Raw genomic sequence first — 27,075 nt, forward strand, 5'->3', positions numbered from 1 at the left:
GTCTGGAAGACAAGGCCCTGCTCCCTACAGAACTGGTATCAGCCAGCATGTTTTCAACACCAGTTGAGCCTTTGTTCAAGAACTGCTTGTTTGAGCCCCAGAGACTGGCTAAGCAGAGAGGTGTCCAGCAAGTGAACTTCTAAGAGGTTTTAGCTGCAGAAAGGTTCTGGGAATGTTCGCTTGCACTGGAGGCAAACCTGGAAACCTTGTCACTAAGACGTGGGCCAGGATGTGAAGTTGGCTCAGCAGGGATGCTTGGAGATACCTCCACCATCCTCCAAGAGGCTGCAGCCATCATTCTTCCAGGCACCAGGAGGCTGAAGGATGCTCTGTACTGTGGGTGAAGCCCATAATCACGACCTTGTATACACTGATAGAATAGCTTTGGTCACAGTAAGGCCTAACAGAAGATGGGAAACCCCTACCGAGGCTACCAGCTCCAGGCAAAGGTCGATGCTGAGGCACAGCTTCAGCTTAAGCATTTAAATTCACCTCCTTTAAGCAGCCACTGGGCCTCGGCGGGGCACGACCGGGGGTCCCGCCCGCGGGCAGCTCCTGCTCGGTCCCCTCGGTGTGACATACTCGGGCCGGAGCGTTCCGCCCGCTCCGAGCCGTGCCGGGGGCCCACGGCTGCTGCGGCCGCTGCCGGGACCGGGGCCGGGGTCAGGTGCGCGGCTCCCCGGGAGCGGCTGCCCCCCCGCCGTGTGCTCTCCGGGCTCGTCCATCCCGCTCCTAAATCATCCCTGCCTGGGACTCCCCGTTGCCGCTAAAGATTAAGTTCTTGATTTTCTTGGCTGCAAAAGCGGCAGCGAACAGCTCAGACTTTGTTTTTCTGCTGCCCCCGAGGCGTGATTTATTGGGTCCCTGTTATCGCACGATCGGGCTTCGTTCAAAATGTTTCTCCGGGCCGATTCTATACCGCCAGGATTTATTTTGACTGCCCCTTCTTATTAACGTTACCGCCTGTTAATCGCTCCCTGTTCACTTTGCAATCGCCCGCCCGCGCCTAGTGCCGTTCGCGTTTCCACCCGCGTTTGGACCCACGCAGGAGGGTCGGGGTCCCGAAGGCAGCCACCACCGACCCCTTTCCAGCGGCCGCGGGACGGAGCCTCGCCCGGGCCCCCTCCGCCCCGCCGGCGCTCCCAGCCCAGCGGTTGTGTTCCCGTCCTCCAGCAAAAGCGTTACTTCATCCTAAGAGAAACAACGGGCGCGGGATCTCCGCACCGGCGGGGGGGAAGAACGGGGCCGTGAGGAGATGCCGCCCTCCGACAGCTGCGTGATTAATGGCGGAACCCCCGGGGAAGGGGCGGTCGCTGCTGCCCGGGCGGGCGGGGGGAGCCCAGCGGCCAGGTGCGAGCAGCCCCGCCTCGCCCACCGGCCGCGACGCCTTAAGACGGGCGCCGCGGGACGGGTCGTGTTGGGGCTGTGCCGGGCGGCTCCGCGCCGGGCGGGAACGGTAAGTTCATCCCCGGGATGGGGACCGAGGGGTATCTCCTATACCGGTCGCGGCGTTGGATCCCCGCAGGGGCCGGGTTCATCCGCCGCCGGTGCGGGATGGGGCAGCCGCGGTACCGCAGCTGGAGGGGGCTCGGGTCAGCGACTGTGCCGGCTTCGCACGGGAATGGGCAAGATCCTCTTTCACTTCTTCGGAGACAGTGGTTTCGTTAACTATTACCGAGTTACGCGAAGGACGAGGTGTTCTTAAACCCGATGCAAAACAATGCAGGTTCACTGTATTCCCCCTCTAGGAACAACGGCAAAAGTTGACAGCAAGGTTATCGGAGGCTTTCGTCTATATCTGAGGTTTCCACCTATTTCTTCCTAGTTTGTGTGCTCCGCTTTGGTGTTTTCGATCTTTTCCTGATGCTCTTTTGCTCACACGGAATATAGAACTAAAATAAGCATTGTGTTGTTCCGTAAACTGATTAGGTTTCAAACTGATTCTGCCTTTGTACTGTCATGTAAAACCACTAATGCATCTGCCCGCTTTACAAATTTTGCAATAGGAATGCTTTAAAAAGAATATAAATACTTTAAGAATGCTTAAAAAGTTAAACTCTCACCCCTGCATTTCCAGGTGTGCAGCAAGCAGGTGTTGACAAAAATCGTTGAAATGACCTTAAAATCCAAACCTCTCTTTTAAAGGAGGTTACCTGGAAACCGGCTGTTGCTCAGGGGCATTTCGTTTACTTTAGCGCTCAGCAACAGATTTTCGGACCGTGAGGTTTGGGTGATCGCGACCTCCCCACTGGGAGGGTGACACTGCCCACCCCAGTGTGTGACAGGAACCACCGTGTTCTGGCTGCATGTACTTGCACACCTACAGCAGATCCCGTGTTTCTACGCAGTGGGTTTTCCTGAGCCTTTTGCTGTATGTATATGACAGAAAATCTGACAGAGAACGGATTAATTCAGAATTAAATCTTTCATTTTCACAGCTGAAATTTTGCCTTTCCTTGTTTTCCATAGGCCCAGGATTTCAGCCGACGTAGGTGTGAAGCTTGTAAACCAGAAATTCCTACTTCAAGGAGTGCCCAAGGAGATGAGGGTTTTAGGTACATGCATTTTAATGTCCTGTACTTCCTGCAAAACTCATCCCAGTTCTAACTGTGGCTACGTACCAACACAGCACCATAAGAACAGTGTGTACACCAGCCCTAGTCCTGTACTGCAATAGGCAAGCATGGATTTATATGAAGCTGGTCTGTGTTCTTGGGCAATTCAGGCTTTTCCACTAATAGGGGAATAATACATCATTTTGGTGGGATTTCAGTTGGGTGGCAAATGAGAAACACTGCTGATAGGCATGAGCCTGTGCTTTTCTGCTAGTTCTCATGATCGTCTTGACTCTGCAATAATGATGATTTTTGTTTTCTTTCTGATAATAAAATGCATTCAGACCTGACTGTGCCTGAACACACGAGAAAAGAAAAAAAAGCACATGGCACCTTTTCTTCCTGTGAGTTAAAGGAAACAGCCAATTTAAGGACCATTTTTCAGCCCTCCCTCAAAACAAGCTCATGTAGGCTTAGCGTGAGTTTTATGTTGGTCATAGATATTACCATTTTTTTTTTTTTAAAGAGGGTTTTCCCCTTTGGTTTACAGTTATGATGCACACACAGACTTTCATAAATAATCTCAGCCTGAACCGTACATCTGTTTAAGAGAACCTGACCTGATAAAACTGCGAGCCTCATTAACAGAAAATCACAATAGAACACTCTATTGTAATAATGCCTTCTAAATGCCATCAAACCAGAGCATTGCAAAATGGGTTATTGAGAAACCTCTCCTCTTTTCTGCTAGAAACCTGTGATTTGCTTCATTGTCCTGGGTTTTGCTGCGACCGGCTGCAGAGGGGCATCTGTGAGACTGAAATGCTTTGTAAAATCGAGGTTAATTTTTGCAAATTTAGATATTTGGTCATTTATGTACATCATTTTTGTTTGTTTTTAATTGCGTAGTATTTGAATGAAATTAAAAGTTTTGATGTCTTGTTCTTGTTCTTCCATTCAAGCTGGGCTGTCACAGGAACAGCCGCTCCCAGCACGTGGAAGCCAGGATCCGAGAGGCCTGGGAAGGCTGCTTGGCTGAGGGCGACAGGAACAGGTATGATTCTGGCTAAGGAGTACTGCACTTTTGGAGCATTGATTGAATTACGCTTTACTGCAGAATTAAATGAACTAAAGGACTGTGAGTGTTACTCCACGGAGAGCTGGCTGACATTTCTGAAAGCTACGGAAAGACCTCCCGGGCTTTACATTCAGCTTTGCTCAAAAGTTTTTTGCTGTTGTTTTCCAAAGGTTCTCTTGCCCCACAATGGCCAAAGTACAGTTTACAGGATTCTTTTAAAGCTTGAAAGTGTAGAAGATAGAGGATTAGCAAGGAAATTTGAATAATGTTAAGGGAGGACAGGAGAAGTCTGCTCCTGATCCTACAAAACTGGACCAAGTTTTGCCCTCCAGAACCTCGGTGCTGCACTCTGTGGCTCCACACATTGCTCTGCCTGAAAACAGTGATTTTCTTTCTTTAATCCAAACTGATCACCTGTAAGACTTTTTATGAAATAATTGCAGCTAAATAGAATACATATATATATATATAGACAGTCCTACATGCCAAATTATACAGATAATGTTTTTTAAAAAATCACATTTAGCCTAATTTTCAGTTGGTTGTGAATGGGAGCCACCAAGGTAGTGCTGCTCAGCAGAGCCTGTTTTCAGAAAGGCTTTTCTTAGAAGCAATCTCTGGACTCTGAGGGATTAAAACTTGCTCTATGCAGTACTGTCCAAAAAGTATTAAATACAATCTTTGAAGAGTTCTGCTTCTGTACCTGTGTGTGGTATCAAATTTGCAAGCAGCGAGTGGAAGAGCAGCCTGCACCGCTGCATCCCGGCTTTCCCTGGCATGGGCAGCACTTGTATCTCCAATAATCTTTAGTTTTGGAAAGCGTTTGCTGCAGGGGCTGGCTCCAGAGATGTTCTTGCTGGTTGCAGGTCCCTCCCCGCCGGGGAAGTCACCGATGGACTGCGGACACTTGCGTGAGAGGGGCGAGGAGACCTCCAGCCCGGGCGCAGAGCCCGATTCCGCGTTGCCTCCTGTTGCCGGCAGCAATTCCTGCAGCCCCGCCGTGGCTGGGAGGCAGGCCGGAGCCTCTCCGGGCAGACCCGCTGCCGCTAATGCCGCCCGGGAGCGCAGCCGGGTTCAGACCCTGCGCCATGCCTTCCTCGAGCTGCAGAAGACTCTGCCCTCCGTGCCGCCCGACACCAAGCTCTCCAAGCTGGATGTGCTCCTCCTGGCCACCACCTACATCGCACACCTCACCCGCAGCCTTCAGGATGAGGAGGAGTCACCGGGAGAAGGCTTGGGTACCCTCCGAGGGGATGGGTACCTCCACCCTGTCAAGGTAGGAGGGCTGAGGATCAGCTGCTATCTCCTCTCGGTGGAGAAGTAGAGTGGTCTTAGATGAGACTAAAATTTCAATTTATATTTACCTTGCTAATGTTAATATAGATAGGCTGAGCTATTTGGGCTTCTTCGTCCTGGGGAAGACTCCAGGGAGACCTTATAGCAGCCTTCCTAGTGCTAACAGTGCCTAAAGGGAGCCTACAATAAAGCTGGAGAGGTAACTTTTTACAAGGGCATGTAATGATAGGACAAGGGGGAATGGTTTTAAGATGACAGAGGGTAGATTTAGATTAGTTATTAGGAAGCAATTCTTCCCTGTGAGGATCGTGAGGAAGCTGCCCAGAGAAGCTGTGGCTGCCCCATCCCTGGCAGTGTTCCAGGCCAGGTTGGATGGTGCTTGGAGCAACCTGGTCTAAGTGGGAGGTGTCCCTGCCCATGGCAGGGGGGTGGAACTTAGATGATCTTTAAGGTCCCTTCCAACCCAAACCATTCTGTGAATCTATTCTATGAGTATGTGAGAACAGTGCCTAGACTAGCCACTGTCTAGGTGGTCAGGGCCTGTTGGAAATGTCCAGGAGCTGTCTCCCTCAGGGACTTTGCACAAAACTACCAAATACAGTGTAGGTCCAGACCCAGTGGGGCTCGGTCCCTTTGGAAGTAAGTACCAGCACATCCTCAGTCCCCATGTGGGAACCTTGGTGATCCCCCACCAAACCCATCAGAGCCCACTGGAGGGGATGTGTGTGGCTGTGATGCATGGTCCTGTGACAGCAGCCCCAGGGCCAGGCCCACTTTGGCTCTCTTGCCAGGCAGCCATGGCATGAAGGGCGGTGTTAATCACTGGCCACATGTTAACCCCTCCTGTGAAAGTGCTTTCCTGATGTGTTCATTTCATGTGGTTAGTGTAGATCTTCTCTGAATCCAAAAAAAATAACACAAGGGCAATGTGGAGGCGACAAGAACAGAGAACTGCTCCTGGGGAGGGCCTGCAGCTGGAATCTGTGTTCACACGCATTGCTCACTGACTGAAGGGACTCCAATACCCCAGGGTGTTTTCTTTGGCTCTGGTCTCGGGGGGCAAGTTAAGAGGACTGGGGTGGGTTTTTTGTTTTGTTTTAAACAGTCTGATGAATTCAGAATGATTTAATTAAGATTAATCTGTGAGGTAATCTTTAATTCCTATAAAGTGAACTTAATTCAGAGTTTCTTATTCATGCCATTGGTCACTGTAAAAAGTGCAATACGAACGTGTGCTGCTGAGGCCAGATGATTGATCAACAGCTCCTCCAGAAAGCAAAACCTGTACAGCAATTGGAAGATGGCTCTAATTTAAGAAACAAAAATTGTGTGATATATTTTCAAGTAAGTTTGACGCCACTTCTGTTAGTCCTTTGGTCGGAGCGAAAAGGACACAGGTCTCCTACAGTGGTTATCAGCTGCCAACTATTACTTGCAGAAAAACACCTGTAAATAGTTATTACAGCAGCTAAATGACCCAGATGTGCATTCCCCAGGCTGTTGGAATACAGCGATACTGGATTCATTTAAGCAACTGCATTTTTTAATCTTACAGATGTGCCATTTACCTGCATTTATTTAGTCTTGAAATTCTATCAATCTAACCAAGCTTATGTGCCAATTTAATTGTTTTAGTTGGGACTAAAACACGTGTCACAGATGAATCGTGTTATGTGCTTCAAAAAAAAACAAACCCGAGTGCAGGATATGAGAGAACCAGGACAATGAGGACCTTAACAACATTTGTGTATCAAGCACAGTAAATACAGTGAGGAAAGTATCCAGGTACAGTTGTGTGTAACAGAACAAAAGATACCGTTAATGGCTTTCAACTCAGCTGTCTCACTGGTGACAAATTCATTACATCATTCTTGAGATTTAAATACTGAATGAGGTTGTATGGTCTTTCCAAGTGAGAAAATGCTGCTGCTTCCTGTCTTTAAATAGAAAAGCTGAGATTCAGCTGCAGTATTAAGCCTCTCTAGCTTTTACAGCAAGGTTTGTGTTTTTTTTTCACCCCAGGAAAGGTGCCAGCCTACTTCCCAAAGTGTCCAAAATAAATTGTGGTCTTTTGGAACAAAAGTGTTTTTCTGCTAGTGATAATTGGCAGCTGATAAGTACCAACAGAGACCTGTGTGTCAGGTATTTTTGCATCCAATGTGTATGACAAGTTGTCTTTCAAACGTCTATCTCTCTGATAATGAACTTGGCTTATCAAAGTGGAGCTGAACCCTTCCTCTTTAGAGATGGGTGTCCAGCTGCTGTCTGCAGTAAGGAACTTCCTTGGGTAAAGAAACCTGAGCTGCAAGTATCTAACACAAATTTAACTGATGACTCCAACAATCACTGAACAGAAAGATGGGGTGTCTCAGTGTTCATTGCCAGAGCTGACAAAGACAAGGAGATGCCAGTGCTGCAGCAATTAGATAAAATTCCCTTTAATACGTTTTTTTGCAGCCCCTGTATCGTAGGGCTGAGAGCATGGAAGGTACGTGCACAGGGCTACAGTCTCTGCAGGTGTTGGTGTATCCGTGTAGTACCTCCAGCACCATAAAGAGGACTGCTTTGCTTTATTTGACCAATGGTGCATTGGTTATACGTGTGGTGGTAGGAGATTGACCAGCATGGCCCACTCCTGCCTGCTGGGTCACAGTGGGGTTTGGGAGCAGAGCCTTGTGATTAAATACCAAAGATAACAAACACCCAGGCTGAAGTTCCCTTACCCAGCTTCTAATGACTTTTCCCAACAAGTGACAAAATGGGATAGCAAGCTTCCTATTTTCTCATTCCGTAATCCATCAACACTTAAGCTTTGCAGAGTGCGGCACTCAGACTGCAAAGATCCCAGGTGGGTCAGCACTCTGCTTGTCTCTCCTCTCTTGCAGAAGTGGCCAATGCGTTCCAGGTTATACATTGGAGCCACAGGGCAGTTTCTGACTCACTCAGCGCAAGGAGATGATGCAAACCAAGGAGAAACATCAACAGCTCCACAAATCTAACCTCCCTTCTGGCTTTTAAAAATAATTATTTATTACACCTTATATATTTAAGTTAAAAATAGTACCTATAGACAAGCTGCAATTCCTGAAATACTGTTTATAGAGAAGGAATTTGATTCTTAAATGTAATTAATACCTCATTAAGTGAATGTGATGTGTGGTTGGTTCTATCACAGAGGGCATTGCTGGGGTCTGAACAGAGGTATTAGGGAAGGTGACTGCAGCCACCACCAGCAGAAGCGGCTGCTGGTAGAGTGGGACACTGCACCTCCTCTGGGACAAGTGGTGGAGGGGTGTGCTGCAGAGAAGGAGGGAAAAGGCAGGGTGCAGTACTGGCTGAGAGCAGAGCACCGTGGGCTCAGGTGGAAACCAAAAGGCAAGCCTCAAAATAGCAATCAGAATCCTGTCTGCACTTTCTTCACTGCATAAAGCCAATGCTGGAAATCCCACGGACCATGGCTGTCAGGCAAGGGCTTCATCCTTTGGGGAATCTTAGATGTCCAGAGCTATTCCCAGAAGAGTGGATGCATGTTCACCTGCAGTAAAAATGTGCTGAGGTCTGTCTTGCAGCACCATGTCCAATAGCCACGAGCTGCTCTTGCACATTAAGTATCACTTGTGTCAATCCATGATTGTGGTGCATGTTTAAAATGTGTTTAGGTGTTTTCCCTTGCACAACCACTTATCTGCTCAAGACACTGAGGAGCATTTCTCTATTCTTTTAGTGGGCCCATGTATTGAAGCAGGTGAACTTCACGTTGAAGCCTGAGGAGTTAGTTTGTTCACAGCACATTTTTCACTAAAGCAGCATCTGTATTTAGGCAGGAAAAGTTGAAACTAAGCGCATAAGTGCCATCTGATGTGTCTGTTCTGTAAAACACTGTACTACTTGTTATTGCCGAGGTAAACCTTTTATTAAACATTATTCAGTGAACATTATATACTTACCAAGTTGTAAAAACTGCCTGTTTTTCATTGTACAGGACTGCTAGTTTTTAATAGTAATACTCTGCATTTAGAGTAACTTCTTTCTGAAGACTTAATGGTTTAAGTTCTAAAATTACATTTAGGAAAAAGCAAAACAAAAATACTAGGAAGAACAACCTTTTTATATATATATATATATAAATATATATCTATTGTTCTTGGTCTTGAGTCAAACCTGTGATGTCTTTCAGAGGTGCTGAGCTGAGTGCCCAGGTTCACAGAACCCCAAGCCCCTGGCAAAAGAGAGAATCATTAGAAAGAGCTGGACAAACCATCTAAGATGGCAGTATGGTGAAAGTGTGGGCTGCCATCACCCCTGCAGCACTCTGAGCTTTTAGCAAGATTATTCTTTTAAATAGTAAACGTACTTTAAATATTTGAAATACATTTAATATATATTTTAGGCATCTACTTCATATTTCCAGCTGGAAATGGTAAGTGGTTTATTAAGATATGATGGTTACACTGCCAGGGCACCACTCAACACGGGAGCTACTCCATTTTGTGAAAAAATACATACAAAAGAGTAGTTCTGCATACAGAAATATCTACTCATGGATAAGAGCCTGACTTTTTAAAGTGTATGTGCTTTCCATATTACTAAAAAGTGGGTTAGCACAACCTCTTATCATGGGAATGGTTATTTGTGTGTGGGGTTCTTAATGAGGCAATGTGAAGGAGTTGTAGAGGTGATGACAGTGAAGTAAGAGAGAGTGACAGAGCAGTGAGGGTTCTCAGGAGGACTCAGCTGTACGAGATGAGGGTGAGACAGATCACGCTTCAGACAAATGTTAAATGGTGACACAGAAGCACAGAGAATTCAAACTAGTTTTGTGTGCAACTGAGATCTGAACGGGTGGCACTGGGGAGAAAAGGGCAAGTGAAATCTCAGCCAGAACTCAACATCAAACCTTGAGCTGCTGCTGTGGAGCAGCAGTGTGACAGTAAAAACAGACCATGTGTGACTCAAGCACACAGAACAGCGTGAGGAAAACAAAAACTGTGGTTATGGTCCGCATCAACTGTGTGCTCTCACCTAGCACAGTGGTGCTGGTTACTTCATGGGCTCTTAAATAATGCACCTGGAAGGGACAGAATGCCAGAAAGCAGGAAAAAAAACGGTGATAAAAATGATAGGTCCCCTGTTGTTTTTAAAGGCCTCTTTCCTCTAAATGTAAATGAACGACTTGGAGTGTTTATCCATGAAGTAAGCATGAAAAATGGAGAGTGATAAGGGTTAAAATCATAGGAAGTTATGCATGGATGGTATGAAGAGGACATGTCTACTCAAACTTTGATTACAGTAAGCGTGTAGTATTCACAATGCTTGGAAGGCAGAGGGGCCAAGCAGTAAATTCCATGTCTACTGTGCACCTCATCTGCAGAAGCTGTGGCTACAGAGGTGACAGCGCAAAGATCTCAGTGGCATTCTACAGATGCCTTAAAGGCCAGTGAGATCTGGACAGTTACAACAGAACTCAATAGTTACCTGAGAACCCCCCATCAGTATGAGCTGGGATTTTTTTATTCCAAGACATTACTCAGCATCAGCTGCAAATTTGTATGCCTTTTCCCCCAGCACCAAGACACCAGGCTGGCAAACCCACTTCCTTCCACCAGTGCAAGAGCTCATTTTCCAGGAATCTACATCAGGATCAAAACAGATCCTCTGAACCTCTTTGTTTCAAATCTGATGCCTGGATCCAACGCCAGGTTTCTTAGGAACAGTTCATACCATTGTATACTGAAACAACAGTTTGGCACTGGCACTGGAAATAGGTGCTTAGGAATAAAACCGTGATATTCACACACCGCTATCAGAAGTAACATAAAAGTCTTAGCGAACCTCAGTTACTGAAATCCCAGCTTTTCCTTGAAAGGGATAGGACTGGTAAACCTTAAAGGCCGTATCTAAATAACCTGCCTATGCAAAGCCTGCTGCACATCCATCTTTTCCTGACACACCCTATTGCGGCTGTAACTGCAGCACCGTGCCTTGCAGCCACACGGCACCTTCCCTTAGCACACACCCCGCCAATCCCTCCTCTCTCCCCGAGACCTTTACGACAACGCACTCATTGTGCTTGTGTAAACTAAGGAATGACGACACCACAAACACGAATTTTCCATGGCTCTGACTTCTCAAAGGCCGACTGTGGGAACGGAAGCGTTTTGAACGCCGGGTTGTACATGAGACACACCAAAAAGCAAGCGAAGGCGCTCCCACCCCTGGCAGTCCTGTCTGTAACCCGCCTGGAACGACCCACCTCGGTTTTCTCAGCGAAACCGCCGCCCCAGGAGCCGTCCCGCACACACAGCCCCGGGGCTGCCGCCAGCTCCTCCACACCGGGCCCGGCACGGCGGCCCCGCCGCTCCCTCGGCGCCCGCGGGCTCCCGCGACACCGCCGGCTCTCCTGCCCCAATTCCAGCGGGAGCGCCGTTACGGTGGCCGCGGCACCAACGGACCGCGCGTCCCCGCAGTGCCGAGGACGAGCTGTGTCGGCGGCGGCCTGAGGGCGGGAGACCAAGGCGACGGGTACGCGGGTGCCACCCGAGGGCCTAGCGCTGGGGGCTGCCAGGACCCCGCCGAGACAGGCCGAGCCCCGCGCTGCGGCAGAGAAACCGACACCGAGCGGCATCGCAACCCTCCCGTGCGCGTGCGCGCGCAGCCTCGGTCAGGCCCCGCCCCGCCGCAAAGAGCCGCGGTGGCGCGCGCGTTTCCCGCCCCTGGCGCGCGGCCTATTTAAGGGGGTCCCGGAAGGAGCTTAGCCCTTTGGCGCGTCCCGCGGGCGGTGGGACCGGTTGTGGTGGGTGAGGGCTCGCTGGGTGTGGAGCGCCCTGCGGCGGGCTCCGGGTGTCGGTTCAGGCCGGTGCGCCCGCGTTTGCGGGACCCGCGCTGCAGGAGCGGCCCTCGGCGGTGCCGATCGGTCCGGCGGCGGGGACGATGTACGGTAGCTCTGTGACTTGTGCGCGGCTCCGTCCGTGGCGCAGCCGCCCGCACCGAAGCCGTAACTTGGGCCACCGGGCGGCTGTGCGGGCCCTCCGGCAGCGGCCGAGGGAGTGGTGGACCCGGCCTCAGGGGCGTAGCCGCTGCCTCCCCGAGGCAGCTCCTCCGGCAGAGCATATGCTCGTCCAAGCAGCAGAGCCGTTTCGCGCTTTTTTTTCAGAGGAATTAGAACTGTTCTCTGGTGTTCAGCTTCAGCGGGGTTGGAACTGGATGATCTTTAAGGTCTCTTCCGACCCAAACCAGGCTGCGGTTGTAAGTTCAATTCTGGCAGCGCAAAACCATACAACCTCAGGAGCTGAAGGGGCGGGTTGCTGGCACCTTTCCCTTAACGGCGAAAGACATCACTTACAGGTGAGCAGTTATCACCCTGTTGTAACTCTTTCGGCTGCCAAGCGTAGTGGCTGTGTGCTAACAACAGGCTGAGTCTGGATGCTGGAGTTGTGGAGTACAGGCTGACGCCCGTTGGCCACAAAGGGACGTGTGTGTGTTGTGAAAGTAAGAGGGACCTTGGTAGTGTGCTGTGCTCTGTTGCCAGCGAGAGCTGTGGTGGTCGCTTTACCTCTTGACTCATCGAGTCGTCAAAGGAATGACAGATCAGACATCCAGAGAGACTCGGTTTTGCTGATAAATCATTTTCATCGGCAGATGCATGTCCTAATTCTGAAGATAAATGGCCTCTTTTCTCCTTTTGGGAATTTGGCAAGTGGTGTGTGGTGACCCTGACTGCCCTGTAGCTGTGGCCTCTCAGGGAGCGGGAGCATGACCCCAGGGGCTCAGTGGTCACTGTGGCCATGCTTTCCTGCCAGAACCATCGTGTGAGTGCTGACCCTAACTCAACCAATAGGGAAATGGGTCAGTAGTGGTGGGTGAGCTGGGGTTAAAGGCTGTACCCTGCTGGGGTACTCCTCTCCCCAGGGATGGCTGTTCTTCAGGATCAGTGTAGCATTCCTGCAATCAGTCATTCTTGACGTGGGAGCTCTCTAGGTGAATCCTGTCTAACCAGCAGCTCAGCTGGTGCTGTCAGTAGTTGTTATCCCCAGGTAAGGACAAAGGCAGCAGTGAGGTAGCTGTTTGTTTGACTCGCTTACTTTCCCCAAGGAAATGTCAATGCTTTTGGCTACTGGCTCAGCAGTGGAGTTCTCTAAATGAAATGTCATTGATTTCTTTTCACTGTTTCAGGCAGCAAGTGAAGTTATGAGTTTGTTACTGGCTTTGGGAATCCTCAGTCTGGACCCTGCTATGCTGTTGCCTTGCAAGCAGAAAGATGTCACATGAATTCTGGAGCTACAGAAGTAATTATTTCTTCCTGTACCTAAAAATGTTGAGGAAAGCCTTCTGAAATCTAGAGTTCTGAAGATGCTTTTTGGCTTGTAAATTCTCTTACAGGTGGAACAGGGAGAAATATGCTTACATGTAGTGTTAAGAGGTTGAAACTCAGTAACAGAAGCTGTTATGCCAGCTGTAAAACCTCCCAGACGTGCTCCAAATCAGATGTAACCCAAGAACTCTGAAGGAATTGTAAGGGAGAGGTTTGTAATAGTATCAGAGAGTCTAGTTTTTAACTGGGGTGGGAAACAAGGCTTCTGCTGTGGAGAACTGAGCGATTGAAGAACAGTGTGTTCAAGTCACTACTTTTACTGTCATTTAGCTGTGTCAGTCTACTGGAATATATCCTGAAGGGAAAGGTGGCTGCAGCACTAAACTTCACCTCTGGAAAGATACTTGGCACCTGGGGCTTGAATTAACAGGGAGGGACCTGTATTTTTGTACTGAAAGAGCTTTTTTCTCTTGCTCCTATCTCTACTGAAACCATTCTGTGCTTAACAGTTACAAATAAGGCTCTCCTTCAGTTTATAGAAGTGAGTATCTTGAGACAAACAAATCCCCTTGTGTTTGATACCTTGGGAACATGACAGCAGCCTTACAACAGGCAGGAACCTGTTTGCTGGCATTATGATGATCACTCTTTGCCGTTTACCCAGCTGAAATGTGTGATGAGCAGTGTTGTATCTGAGGTGCCAGCTAACTAGGAGGGTTTTCCCAGTTTAATTTGCTACCACCAGTTCTGATTTTATTCATCATTTTAAAGGTGCTGTGACATCACATGACCTCCACTGTCTCCAAAACCTGCGTATGCACATACAGGCAACAGCAGACTCCATCCACCTCTAGAAGAATGGGTTTTTAAGGTGGTAAGTTGCTTTTTTTACAAAGCTAGTTAAGTAACTGGTAAGTGGTACTGATGAAAGCCTGTAGTGACCACACTTGCTGCTGCCTGGAGCTGTGCAGGCTTCCATTGGCAGGAAGTGTTGCCTGTTAGGGACACGTCTGGACTACTGACTGACTTTGTTGACCTTCAGTTGTGGTACTGCTGCTTGTCTTCTAATTTATTGTTTGAAACAGCCCAGAAGAAACTGGGGAGAGGTGAGGATAAGGTCACATTGGATAGGGTACTGAGCAACCTTGTCTAGTGGAAGATGTCCCTGCCTGTGGCAGGGGGGGTGGAACTGGATGGTCTTTAAGTCACAAACCATTTCATGATTCTGTAATAAAAAGCTGTGCTGTTAGAGAAAACCCTTTTCTGAGGATGTACCTTCCTTAATACAGCTTTGCAAAAATAGTGATTTATAAAGGTGTTGTATTAAGTTTATTTTAGGAGAACTTTTGCTGGCATAATGATGAAATCTTTGCCGTTTACCCATCTGAATTTTTTCTGATGTGTATCTTTGACTCTGACATGCCAGTGCAGTTAGCCTCTTTGTGTAAGATCAGTTAAGGGCACAGAACACTAGTTTTGAAATTTCTTTTTTTCTGTTGTGTCTGTCCTTAGCTTGAACACAGCAGCCTGAAATTTGGAGTCCTAATGAGCTTGGAAATGCTTTCCTGGCCCTTCCTGTTCCTCGGAAATACGGCTTGATTCAACAGGAAAGAAAGGGAGCAGCTGTTCTGTGAACAATCTTCAAATTATGTTCAGGTGAAACTCTAGAAAGGGAAATGGTCCTGTGGGCACTTGAAGAACTCATACTGAGTATTTGAATGTACCAAACAGAACAAAATTGGAACGAATCAAGTGTTAAAACCTGCAGGAAAAATTGTCTAAATCAGAGTGGTTTTGGCAGCGTGTGTATGAGTAAAATCTTGGGTTTCTGTTTTCAGTGACTGATTTTTTGTTGAGGTGATGTGAGGGGTACGTCCTGCTGGACACCCTGGGTAGGAGTCACACCAAGCAAACCTTTGGTTTTCAGCTTGTCAAGAGCTGACAGCCTGTACAATTTTTCTGCTGCCTTTTGTTTAACCAGGGCCGTTTTGGATGTAAAACTTGGTCAGTGTTCTTTCTATTACCTTATCCTTGTCAGGAAGATGGAATTCAGGGAAGTCCATGGTTGTAAAACCTTGTGGTGTCTTGAACACCTCATATTCTACCACACCATTCTTTACAGTGTTTTTTGCAGTGAGATAGGAGTTGATCTCATTGAGCTGCCTACCCACCAGGTTATCTAATAGCTTTTTTGTTTCACTTTCCTGTAGGGTTCTACTCTCCCCTGCAGTCTCTACACAGTAATGTGGAAATACTGTGGTTTTTTAGACTGCAGGAGCATCCTGGGCATCCTGTGCTAATATGGTGCTGTAAATGTGAAACTAAGACACAGAACATCAAGCAGCATGGTGATGCTTTTATACATTTTACAATTTACAGAGCATGAGTAATTTAAGAAAGTTGGCTTATGCTGGGAACCTACCACCCCTCATTGGGTGGTATATTTAAAAAGAAGCAACAAGAGAAACTTTTTGGAGACAGATTCTAAACTCCTGGTTTAATTCTTAGCTGTAGTCTTATTAAAAGTCCTGCTTTACTCCTCACTTAGCTGTGGATGAACAGTGGTAACCAGGAAGTCAGGTTCTGGCTTTATTCTGTAGCTGTGGCCTCAGGATGAAGATGTAACTCCTGCCTCTCAAACAACACTGTCACAAAGTTTGTAATTAAATCTTGTCAACCATGCTTTATTCCTTAGCAAACCAGCACTGAACCGTCTGACAAAAACACTAAAAACTTACTAGTTGTATATTTCTATCTGCAGTCTTGGAAGCCTAAAGATTCAGGCTTCACTTGCACAATGGGGTTTTCACTCTTCATTAGTGTTAACGTGAATTCCTGGGCCATACGCACCAATGAACTTAAGCAGTTGATGGTGACACTGTATGAGGTAACTGTCTCTCTGTTGCAGGGAGTTTTCATCATTGAGGTCAAATGGAAACAGAGGATTTGGTGCTATGCATAATGCAGACTTGCCTAAGCAAAGAAGAAAGAATTGTGCTAAAAGATGTGATAAACTTTTGCCAGACCTTCCATCTGAAGGGGAAAAAAAGCTGTGACACAGATTACTTAAATGGTAACATAGAAGATTGTGTTATGGAGTGTTACATAGTAATACTTGTCTCAGTGTCAGATTTGTGACTAATGCTAGATAAAACAACAAAACCCCCCAACCCTTGTCTTCCGTTTCCCCAAGGAGGGAAATCTGCCAGCATAAAGGACAGCACTGACTATGTGGCAGAGTCTTCAGTGCAAGTTCTGGACTTTGATTTGAAATGAGCTATTCCTACAATCGATGATACAAACTTTTTTCAAACTGACAAAATTTGAAAACTCTGTACCAAGACTAAAGACTTGAGTTGCATTAGTTACCGTGTTTTAGGGTCAGAGATGATTCAAGGAACAAGATGGCAATCAGCGCATCTTCCTCAAGTACTTTCTTTCTTAAACTTAGTTTAGCATGAGCCTTAGACAATGAAATCCTGAGAGATTAATACAAGCATATCAGAAATAAATACTGTGTACATTAATGTAGTATGTATTGTGCTGCTTCAAGCACTTCCACACCTCAAAAGTTAACACAAGTGGGTTTTTCTTGTATTTTGGCTGTGTAACTCCCCCAGATACTGTGGAGTTACTTGTCACTGACAAGTGTCACTAGGCATGATTTTCTCACGCTCTGAAAGCAGTGGAAGTTGGCATATTATATACTGTTAATACCTTTATTTTCATAACAGCAGGCTGTAATAACTAAAATCCCATTTTTCTAGATAGCTTTAATATTGAAAATTGTTTCTTAAATCATGGGTTTTGTCTGGCAAAGTTCTTTAAACTTTTTTTTTTCCTCCAACATCAATATGTAAAATAAATGGCATTTATAAATGGTGAGATTCTTTATGCTTGAACTTTTCAAAACTTTTGAGTCCTGTCTAGATTTTTACTTAGCAAGCTCCTGAGTAGCTCAGCACAATTTCTATTTGAAATGTAGGTGTGTTTCCTTTATTATGAAAAGTAGGACATACAGAATTTTTAGTGCAGATGCTGATAGTGTTGATCCATGAGTAGAATCTCTTCTCACTCTGCGACTTGCAAGATAGTAGCCCTGAATGAGGCTTTCTGCTTCTGGACTCAGTTCAACATGAAGATTCTTAGCAAACAAAATAAACTGGAGAGAGGTTATACATTTTAATATTTAACTGGAAAATGAAGAATTTACCTTTTTTATGCCTTTTAACATGCCAGTGGCATAGTAGTGTAGTTTAGGCAATGTATTCTAGAAATATTTTTTTAAAGACAGCTGTCACCATTCAGCTGTGTATAAGGAATGCATCTCAGATGCTAAACAGAATCGTCTGTTAATTATTCTAGAGGCGCTGACAGTTTGTTTAGAATGGAATACTAACTTTTACTACTAATTGTAAACTATTCCTGTCAAAAGTAGGTACTGGAGATCAGTTCTCATGTCAGTGTTAACCCAGGATGTTTTTCAGAAACAAGATCAAATGGAATTTATTATGCTGGTCCTTTTAAGGAACTCAAGCTAATGTTATCAATGATCCTGTTAGTACTGGTGGGAATGTTGGGTGGGGTGGGGAAGGGTAGAAAATGAGCGTTAGCAGTCTGAATGTGGAGAGAACCTTCCAATCCCAGAAACAGTATGATATTCCCAAGTATAATGCACTTTTAAATTACTGGGTAGTATTTGTTACCTCCTCGTAATCCTGCATTCTGAACTGCTGGGAGACTTTGTACAGCATGGCTTCAGGATGAATGGCTTTTTTCAAGGTATGGTGTACCAGAGGTGAAGATTGTTGGCCTGAAGGAAACTCATTGTGTATCAAAAGTCCAAATCCATCTACAAGGTTAGGTGGAATCAAACTCATGTCCTAGAGGGAAGACCCAGAGAAAGAAAACAGCTACTTCAGTTTAGCATGATGAGCTGAAGTCCCTGAAGATGTGACTTTTTGGGAAATACAAATTTGAATATGGTTATTTCGACTCATGAAACAAAGTAAACACATGGCTGCTGTAGTACAGTTAGTCATAACAAAGCATGTGCTTTACCATCTGTCCAATTAAAAAGTTGTCCTTTTGTATATGTTTCTTTGAGGAAGAATCCACATAAGACCAAAAGTTGGTCTGAAGTGAAATAGTAACTTGCTGGTCAACCTCTTCTCCATACTTCTTCCCGGGAATGAAGACTGTTGTTGTTCTGCTCTCTAGCACTAGGATAAGAAAAAATACATCAGTTTAAATCCTAACTCCCCCCCCCACTATCTGAAACCAGTCACGATTATGTATTTACTGAATTGTCACAATCAATGGAGTGATCTCTGCCTGTGTAGCAAATGTAAGCTTACGGGACCTGGGCTTTTTTGTCCTGTATATTTTTTTATTTTTTTTTTACACAGACTTACTAAAACCAGGTTAAAGCTTTTCACAGCATTTGAGGGCCATAAACTGGGAGACATACCTAGCCATAAATTTGCATGTTTGTTTTGTTCTGTCCCCTCATTAGGCATGAGATTACCTGACTGTAGAAGTTCAAGTTTATCCTTTTTATATGAAGCCAGGTCTCCTATGTAGCAGATACCACCCTTGGCCAGCACAGCACTGCAAGCTTGAATACTAGCGCTTCCAGTTCCGTGTTTGTCTTTGGACACAGAAGGGAAAATGTCACTGTAAGGTGGGTGTCGTATGCCACGAGGCAGAAGACAGAGGCTGTAATTCAGAAGCCTAAAAGATTAAACAACAAATTGTAAAATTATTGTTCAGTTTTCAAAATCTAACAACACTTTATAATAGTATTTACATATTTGCCGTCACCGTCCTAGCTAACTAGGCTGTGGCAGTTAAACCTCAGGTTTAAAGGGTGGGGCCAGTTCTGCGCAAGCTGCGCTTCACCTAAAAAAATCCACTGTGCAGGCTGGAAGGGTTTACTCTCACTTGTCTGTATGGACGGGCAGGGGTCTAAACAGTAGGTGACAAGGTGCATGGGAAGCTGCAGATCCAAAGTTGCATGTGGGTGGACCAGCACATGGGTAGCTCGAGTTAGCTCAGGAGTTGACAGTCGTGGTCGGACACTTCTTGATTGCCTAAGCATCCTTTTTTTCCAACCAGATTTGGATAGCCCACATGCCCTTGGTCATCGTGCTTTTAGTAAGCGTGGTTAAAGCCCTTCCCAAAATCTTTGCTTGTGAAGCCAAGCCATCAATTTACATATATTAAGACTCAGAAGCAACAACAAACCCAACGTAAAACTTAAACATAAAACCAGTGTCAAAACTTAAATGTTTGAAGTAACTCTGTGTCCAAAGTACACGAACGTAGGAGGCCAAGCCGCCTCTGCAACAGCTCCCCGCAGGACTGTATTCCCTATGGATTTAACGTGAGGCAAATTGTGGTTTGCAATAAAAGTAATTCCTAAGAAGTCAAAGAAGTCTCATAATTTAACCCTATATTGTTAATTCCTGTTCCTCTTCTAAAGAAACTTTTCCCTCAGTCTAGGAGGGTATGGCATTAGTAATCCTGACCATCTGGGATAAATGAAAAATCTGGGTGGGAACTTGCAAGCTCTGCGTGCACTTACTATTATTTTAAAAAATACTCTTTTTTTCATTCTAACCTATATGAAAAATAAGCAATCTCTTTACCTATCAATTACTAATGTGTCAGTTGCCACAGTCAACAGATCCAGGTAATCTGCATTTTCTTTTTCACACGTCTGTACTAGACTCAGCAATATTGCCAGTTTGAGCGTATTGTAAGTGCCTGGTGGAACAACTTCAGAAGCAAAGATATTGGCAAGGATGGCAGTAAACCTCCAGCATGAACTTGCAGTCAGTGACAGCAGATACTTAAAATTGTCACTGACAAAGGAAGGACCTAATGAAAACAAAGTACAGGTTAACAAATGCTTAATAAGACAACTGTGCAGATATATCAGAACAAATCACCAGTTTAGTCTTGATGCAAAACTGACAATTACTATGTATTAAGCACAGATTCAGAATGTAAGCATCTGACACCATTAATTTTACTACTAAAAGCTAGCAGACATGATCTGCTAAAACTGACAGGCTAAGAAAGGAATAACAAACTGAAATAATCAGGTTTATCTAATGTATGATTTCAAAATAGTTTTCAATGGATAGGAAAAGTTGGAAAGAGAAGTTGGAAGGATGGCAGTAAATAATGATGTAGTTTCCCAATGTGTGGAAAGTGGGCAAAGGAAGATGTTCTCAAGGAACAGAAAGCATGCATTGCAGACAGAAGAAAAGTCGCAGAGTGGTTTCATAACCTGGACCTCCAGATAACAGAAAACTCCACCAGTTCTCAAGATTTTGTTCTAGAAGATTTTTAATGGAACTTTTCTTACCACTTGGTTTACAGAGCTGTATGCTATTGATTTCTATACATGCTGTAGCTTGTAAGCCATTTTGTACACAAGCTGGAATTCCTATAATCTTGTAGTGGTTTCCTATTTTCATTTTATTGGCCAGTTCATCTAGAAATAAAAAAAATGGAAGGGGAAGGGAGAAACCTGCAGATGTGTGAGGTATAAACCAGTTAGTTAAAAAGACATGGTCAGAAACTGACATTCAGCTTACCTCTCAAGAAAACTGTGAAGGTCTGAATCCTGAAATGTGATTTATCATTGGAATATCCTTTCAAAGCGTTCAGAACTTTTGCATCAATCATTTCAACTATTTGCTTATCTTTCAAAACAAAGGCAAAGAAAAGGTTAGTTATCTAGAAAACAGTATGGCTTTTAGTAGTATTTTTATTAAATGACTGGTTTATTTTATGGTTCTATGATTTTCAAGTTTTTTCCATTTCACCATTTTGCTTACTTACTGTTTAACAGAAGTAGGAAAGTAATACAGATAAAACTACATAGGTCCTACCACCAAGTACTCTAAATTTCATGTCTTCCTGCAGTGGTGAAGAACACAAACCACACACAAAATCATTTCTCACTGTGGCAGATTCTGTAGCTCCAGGCAGATGCACTCTTATGTACCTAAACCCTAAAAAGAAATTATTTATGGAACATTTAAAATGAGGACATGGCTTTCAAATTTCCCATTCTGTATAGACATGATACCCTGTCTCTGTAAGTGTTGAAGGCCAGGGTGAACGGGGCTATGTGTGGTATAGTGGACATGTCCCTGCCCATGGCAGGGGGTTTGGAACCAGATGATCTTTAAGGTCCATTCCAACCCAAACCATGCGATGATTCTATGGTTAAAATACTGGACACTGAAATGCCAAAAGTATCATGTGTTTCTTTGGATGAGCATACGTTCATGTACTATGCCTCCAATAAAATTATCTCTGTCGTTTATTGCAGGCTGACCACAAGATGGCAGTAGCTCCTACGGCACATTCGCAAGCAGAAAAGCCTGGGGCGGCTTTCTGAGCGGTGGGACGGAAGCCACTGCCGCCTCTGCCTCGCCTGGAAATGCCATGGAAAAACGGATATTCATTACGAAAGGTACGTGCCCTCATAAAGGCATCACTATGATTTATTCTGCAGTCTCCTAACTTCGGGATTTGGCTTTTCTTTTATTATTCATGGTCTATGTTACAGGAAGAAGCAGACAAAACAGCCTTAAAAGTCCTTAAGGCCTAATCCTGCAACGATGGAGGCAGTTCAGTAATATTACTGAAAGAAGTTGTTCCACTGAAGTGAGCTACTTATTAAAACAAACTTGTTCTACACTAGCAGTTTTTGCCAGTCATTTAAGGATACTGTTCTACAGTGTACAAATACACACAGAAACACAGTTTCCAAGGGAAAAAAGTATTCTGCTAGCTTAGCTTTTTTCTTTCAGTTTATATGAGAAAATATGTATGCCAATATAATTTAATAAATTATCTTCATCATTAGGAAAATGGATTGCTGGCATTGCTGTGCTTCCAAAACATTTAATAATGCTGAGCAACCACTGGCAGGGTCCACTGCTTTCAATTAACAGAAATCATACTGTGCTCGTTACAAAAATATATGCATAATAAGACTGCATAGAAAAATGCCTTTGTCATGCTGGGGTTTTAGCTCTTAAATTATCAAAATTATTATAAAGCTTCTGAAATAGTACCAATTTTTTTTTATTACCTTTAGAAAATTGGCAGGTTTCCTCAGTACAAAGAAATCTTGCTCCTTGTGTATATTTCGTTACAATTCCCATTGCAATTGCTATTCCTTCAGACATATAAAATCTTTGAGATGTGTAATTAAAGGGAAATGCAGCAAGATTCAGAACATAACTTGGTAAAGGTGGCAAATGGGTTGGTTTCAGCAATATACTGATCTAACAAGAGACACAATCACATTAATACCATCAAAATATTTGTTTGTTTGTTTTAAACCCACTTTACTTACATGGACAAGCATACAATGTGATATATGGCAATTAGAAAAATCAGAAATGCATGAGGTTTCATATTAATTATCTCTAAATTCTTGCGATAGGGTTGGGTGAGATTTCCAGCTATTTTTAATTACAACTAATACTACAATCCAAGGGAAAAACGCTAAATGAAAAGTTAATGTAAAAATAATACTAGTTAATACTTCACCATGCTTGAAAGATTTAAAATCTAAATGGAGGAAAACTGCAGCCTCACCTGGGCCTCTGTCTGCAGTTGTTCAATTATTGATAATGTCTTAATAGCTATGAAGCACACCTGTGATTGACAAATCGTGTCATTTTAGAAAGGAAAATCTAGTTAAAATGTAGAAGATGTACTTTTGTCTACTCTTGTCTATCAGTCTGTACTTACTGACTGAAAAATCTGTGCAGCTTGTATGGGATTATGAAGAATATAGTTTCCAAGAGTTGCATCTAATTCAGCAATATCAGAAGGGTTTATTGAAATAATGAAACGATAAACAGCATAACTTTGTTTTGAGTCTGTAGGAGCAAAAAGTATCTCAAATAAAAAACAACAGAAGACTTATGTAACATTATGTATTAATTTAACAGACTATCTGTTGAGTAATACCACTGTATTTTTTGCAATCCTGCATGAATTTCTGAAGGCCACCACTTCTGTCCAGGTAAACAAGGGCAACTTCCCTCATCTTCTGTATTTCACGATGCATCTTCCACGGAAGACCTTTGTGCTATTTATCAAAATGTTGGAATAAACTGTGAAGAAATAACGTTAGAGCTGTCCAAGCTATGATAACAATAAAGGGAAATATGAACAAAGCCATACAAGTAAGTCTCTTTTTCAGACTATGCAATTCTCTAAGGATTTTTAAAATTCAGTGGAAAGTTCTTTCCAATGGCTGAAGCATACTACATTCCCAAAGTAAATTCTTGGAGAATGCTCTGGTGTTTTCTTTTCTCAGTGGTTTACTTCACTGCTCAATTCCCTAACCCATGAAATGAAAGCTTCAATTTAACTTCCCTCTATATTTTATAGGTATAATCAGCCTATCAAAAGTAGGACTTAAACACTTCCCTTACCTAAGAAGTCTGTCTTGGCTGCTAGAAGTGCAAAACTGGACATATTCTCCCCTTTTTAAATCTGACTTTCCTACTCTGCTATTACCTCCTATATTACCCACTTAAGGTGCTGATCTTGCACACACTTATTTCCAACCATGTACACAGAAGATCAGTCCCAACTCCCACAGACAAAGCTTTAACAACTACAGTTTTGGATTGGAGGCTGTGCTCTTCAGTGTTGCTTTCATTGTGTACTGCTGCATAATTATTTTCTTTTTAAAGCAGAATCTCGTGCCACAAAGCATTACTTTGCTGAATTTAGAGGGAGGATTACTAAGGCCAAAATACAGCATTTTGTATATATGTATCTGTTTTACTGTCTTACAGATTTTCTTCCACAAAGCGTCCTTTATCCTCTCTGTTGATGACCAATATAAAAATGCCACTTCAATCTTCAAAAATAGATTTAGCTTCCTAGTAGAGGGTAAGACACAAAATTATTGGGCTGATGAGGAATCAAAGCTCATAGCATATGAAAGATCCCCTGTAGTTCACAGAACTGGCTTTGGGAAGACAAACAGATCAACATCAGAGATGAGTAACTGAATACTAGTGCAACACCAGTGCAGCAGCAGTGCAAACTATTGACTGACAGTTGTACGCTGTGGCCGGGTAGATGTGTTTAGTGCCCAAAGCATCACATTTTAAACACAAGTTGGAAGATAGTTTATAGTAGAGATTTACACACACACAGAGTTTCTTTAGGTCTACTCCTACGTGATTAGTGATTCGTCCCTCAAAATGGTTATCAAGAAGGGGTTATAGAAACACATACACAGATTCACTATGCCTCCCCTCCCTGTGTTCCCCAGGCTAGAAGGGACACCAAACACGACTAGGAAGGATTAAACTATGGCCCAGGTCATCGTACACTAAATACTGTCAGCACCTAAACTTCAGAAAGTCTGACCTGTCCCACTACGGGGGTGATGGTGTTCATCGGTGCTCCCCACAGCCAGCGATACCCAGCACCGCCTCCTGGCTTCCAGCTCCTGCCACCCACCTCCCCTCCCCTCCATAAACCTCACTGGCGCTGCTTCCCAAGTGCTCTACAGGTTCATATGCCGCCCTCTGCAGCACTGCTGTGTCGGCAGCAGTGGGTACAGAGACCGACCGGGCTCTTCACACCGCAGCGGGGTGTGGCGCCTTCCCCCTCAGGGCGCCGCTGTACCCGCGGCAGAGGCCAGCTGCGCCGCTTACGAGCTGGTACCGAGAGGCTCCACAGCCTCCGGCTGCTGCCGCTCCCTCACGCCCTCAGCCGGGGGCAGCCGTGAGGCAACGGCCCCGCGCGGCCCGGGCGGGAAAGGCGCCCGCGCTCTCTCCCCACTCCAGCCTCTTGAGGCGCCGCCACCGGGGCCCTGAAGAGCAGCGTCGCGGTTGAGGACGGCTCCCGAAACCCAGCGGCTGCACAAGCACAGCCGCCAGCACCTCTGTTGGAGGACTCTGCCCCGTTAAATACGGCTACTGTGGGCGCACGGCCGTTCCTTTACTTTGGCCAGCGCATGAGGCAGGGCACCAGGAAAGTGTCATGCACTCAGTGTAGCAAGTACTAAATACCAATGTAAAACCATTTTCTCTCATTAATAAATACTGCATATTTAACTGCTGCCTATCCCGCCAGCCATCTGCAAACTTATCTCACAGAACAGTGTATCTACACTTCTTCTGTTGCATTTCATTCAGTTTGTGTTTTTACAACTGCCATACAGGCCATCTTGCTGCCTCTCCCACTCCCATCCCATGTCCAAACCAACAGAGCTGGTGCAACTTTCCTTTGCTTTCGTGGCACCAGGAGAGGTCTGCTCCTCACAGGGCTGGGATGTACCTCTCTGGAAGGGAGGAACAACTTCCCTTCACTAAGGACAGGCAAAACCCCCTCCGTTAGTCACAAAGTCAAATTTTACCTCCCTTTATTACCCATCTGCCAAAACAGAAAGGGAGCACCACAGGTGGTTCCTGGGTAGGGTCTCTGACTATCTCCTGTCCAGGCTTTACCACAACTAGTGCTTCCGAGCTCACTTGCCAGCTCAGCACTGGGTGAAGGAGCTGTGACACTCTGAACCTATCTTACTTTGAAACCCATCATCATGGGATGCAGGGAGATGAGGAACAAGAGCACTAGGTGCCGAAGCACTGCTGTGAGCCTGTACTGCCTGATGCTGTACCCAGTCTGTTATCTTCACAAGGTGGGAGCTGACCCAGGCATTTCACAACATGAACTTACAGTAGAACAAAGTGAACTGAACTATTTCAAGTGGTATGTTTAACAAATTCACACTTCACCAAAAAGGCAGAGCCTGCAGACAGAAAAAGCTTTATAAGCAATTACTGAGCTGCTCTCCTAGAAATAACTACCACCACCACCATCTTAAGAAAGGCAAGAAACCCTAAATTTGTCATAACCCTCTCCCCAAAACCCTTCACACAGTCAGGCAGCTAGGTACAAGATGAACTGAAAGGGGTGTTACCTTCCCCAGCAATAACTTCTTAAGGATCCCCTCTTCCTGTCTCTCTACAATGCTGTACTTCTTTGCCATTAAGGCAGTTACAGTAGCCCACAATAATTTCAGCAGTATACAGAGCGAAAATCTGGTATGAGAATGATGGACGCTTACATTCTCACACTCAGCTTCTGCTTTCAAGTCCATCAGAAAGACATGAGTTTTGGTGTTTGGTTTGGTTTTTTGTTTTGTGTTTGTTGTTTTTTTTTCCCCCAAAAGGGCAATGCTGCTGCTTCCTCATTATTATAATGGCAGTAACAGGATTCATGTAGTTGCTGGTTGTTCTGACCGTCTGCACAGCTATTTCCAAACCTCTCAAAATTCCAGAGCAGCACCACAGTAAATGAGAGCCAACCCACTACTTCACTTCCACAAACAATCGAGGTCCTTCCTTCCATACCAATGTCAATTCTTACTTCTTTTACCCAATCACTCCTTCCAACACCTCAAGAAGCAGCAACTCAGCAGCAACTCAGCATCACTTAAGCACTATGCAGATCACAGTTCTATAGGAGATACTCCTCCAGATAAGCACAGAATCCTGTTTCAGTTTCCACTTGTCTAATGTTTCACTGTTGTTTTAACATTAATTTCAAAAGAATTAAGATTTGATACACTCTTTTCCCCAACAGTCTCAATTTTAAACTGACCTTCATGCAATATGGATAGCATTTCTTTTAGCTAGTTCTTTGTGAAAAATGAGATGATTTAGATATCGAAACTTATCTTTTACTCATCAGTGTCTTAGCAAACTTCTCTCAAATCAAGGCATTTAAAAGAATATATTTACGAACAAAAACCACAGAACATTGAG

The 27,075-nt window shown here is 44.8% G+C and overlaps 2 protein-coding genes, 1 long non-coding RNA gene and 1 other non-coding gene across 10 annotated transcripts; 3 read left to right on the forward strand and 1 right to left on the reverse strand.

Annotated features, from left to right (window-relative positions):
* Positions 1–1,105: 1,105 nt before the first annotated feature.
* On the forward strand, positions 1,106–8,875 carry TCF24 (transcription factor 24). The gene is made up of 5 exons (XM_062633238.1): positions 1,106–1,456; positions 2,470–2,555; positions 3,518–3,609; positions 4,500–4,909; positions 7,815–8,875. Exons 1-5 carry the CDS (start codon positions 1,256–1,258, stop codon positions 7,926–7,928), a joined length of 903 nt encoding a protein of 300 aa, XP_062489222.1. The 5' UTR covers positions 1,106–1,255; the 3' UTR covers positions 7,929–8,875.
* Positions 8,876–12,681: 3,806 nt separating this feature from the next.
* On the forward strand, positions 12,682–23,213 carry LOC134171224 (uncharacterized). 4 transcript variants are annotated; one of them, XR_009967547.1, is made up of 5 exons: positions 13,456–14,114; positions 14,753–14,896; positions 16,149–16,348; positions 18,756–18,923; positions 21,591–23,213. It is a non-coding gene; the product is annotated as an uncharacterized LOC134171224 (long non-coding RNA). The 4 variants fall into 4 exon arrangements; XR_009967548.1 differs by lacking the exon at positions 18,756–18,923; XR_009967549.1 differs by lacking the exons at positions 16,149–16,348; positions 18,756–18,923; positions 21,591–23,213 and adding an exon at positions 12,682–12,962 and having other exon boundaries at positions 13,102–14,114; positions 14,753–15,444.
* Positions 14,589–14,667, forward strand: LOC134171359 (small nucleolar RNA SNORD87). The gene has a single exon (XR_009967612.1). It is a non-coding gene; the product is annotated as a small nucleolar RNA SNORD87 (small nucleolar RNA).
* MCMDC2 (minichromosome maintenance domain containing 2) lies at positions 15,897–23,388 on the reverse strand. 4 transcript variants are annotated; one of them, XM_062633239.1, is made up of 14 exons: positions 23,249–23,388; positions 23,027–23,157; positions 22,871–22,930; positions 22,359–22,554; positions 21,145–21,267; positions 20,848–20,955; positions 20,616–20,744; positions 19,891–20,122; positions 18,768–18,973; positions 18,302–18,462; positions 17,947–18,123; positions 17,260–17,402; positions 16,610–16,719; positions 15,897–16,213 (listed from the first exon to the last, which is right to left on the reverse strand). In XM_062633239.1, exons 1-14 carry the CDS (start codon positions 23,346–23,348, stop codon positions 16,047–16,049), a joined length of 2,043 nt encoding a protein of 680 aa, XP_062489223.1. In that variant the 5' UTR covers positions 23,349–23,388; the 3' UTR covers positions 15,897–16,046. The 4 variants fall into 4 exon arrangements, 3 of the variants coding, with proteins under 3 accessions (XP_062489223.1, XP_062489224.1, XP_062489225.1); XM_062633240.1 differs by lacking the exon at positions 20,848–20,955; XM_062633241.1 differs by lacking the exon at positions 19,891–20,122 and having other exon boundaries at positions 18,768–18,890.
* Positions 23,389–27,075: the final 3,687 nt, after the last annotated feature.

The sequence above is a fragment of the Pezoporus occidentalis genome, unplaced genomic scaffold (assembly GCF_034315485.1).
Source record: "Pezoporus occidentalis ecotype Australia unplaced genomic scaffold, CSIRO_AGI_Poc_V1 ctg4, whole genome shotgun sequence".
Lineage (NCBI taxonomy): Eukaryota > Metazoa > Chordata > Aves > Psittaciformes > Psittacidae > Pezoporus > Pezoporus occidentalis.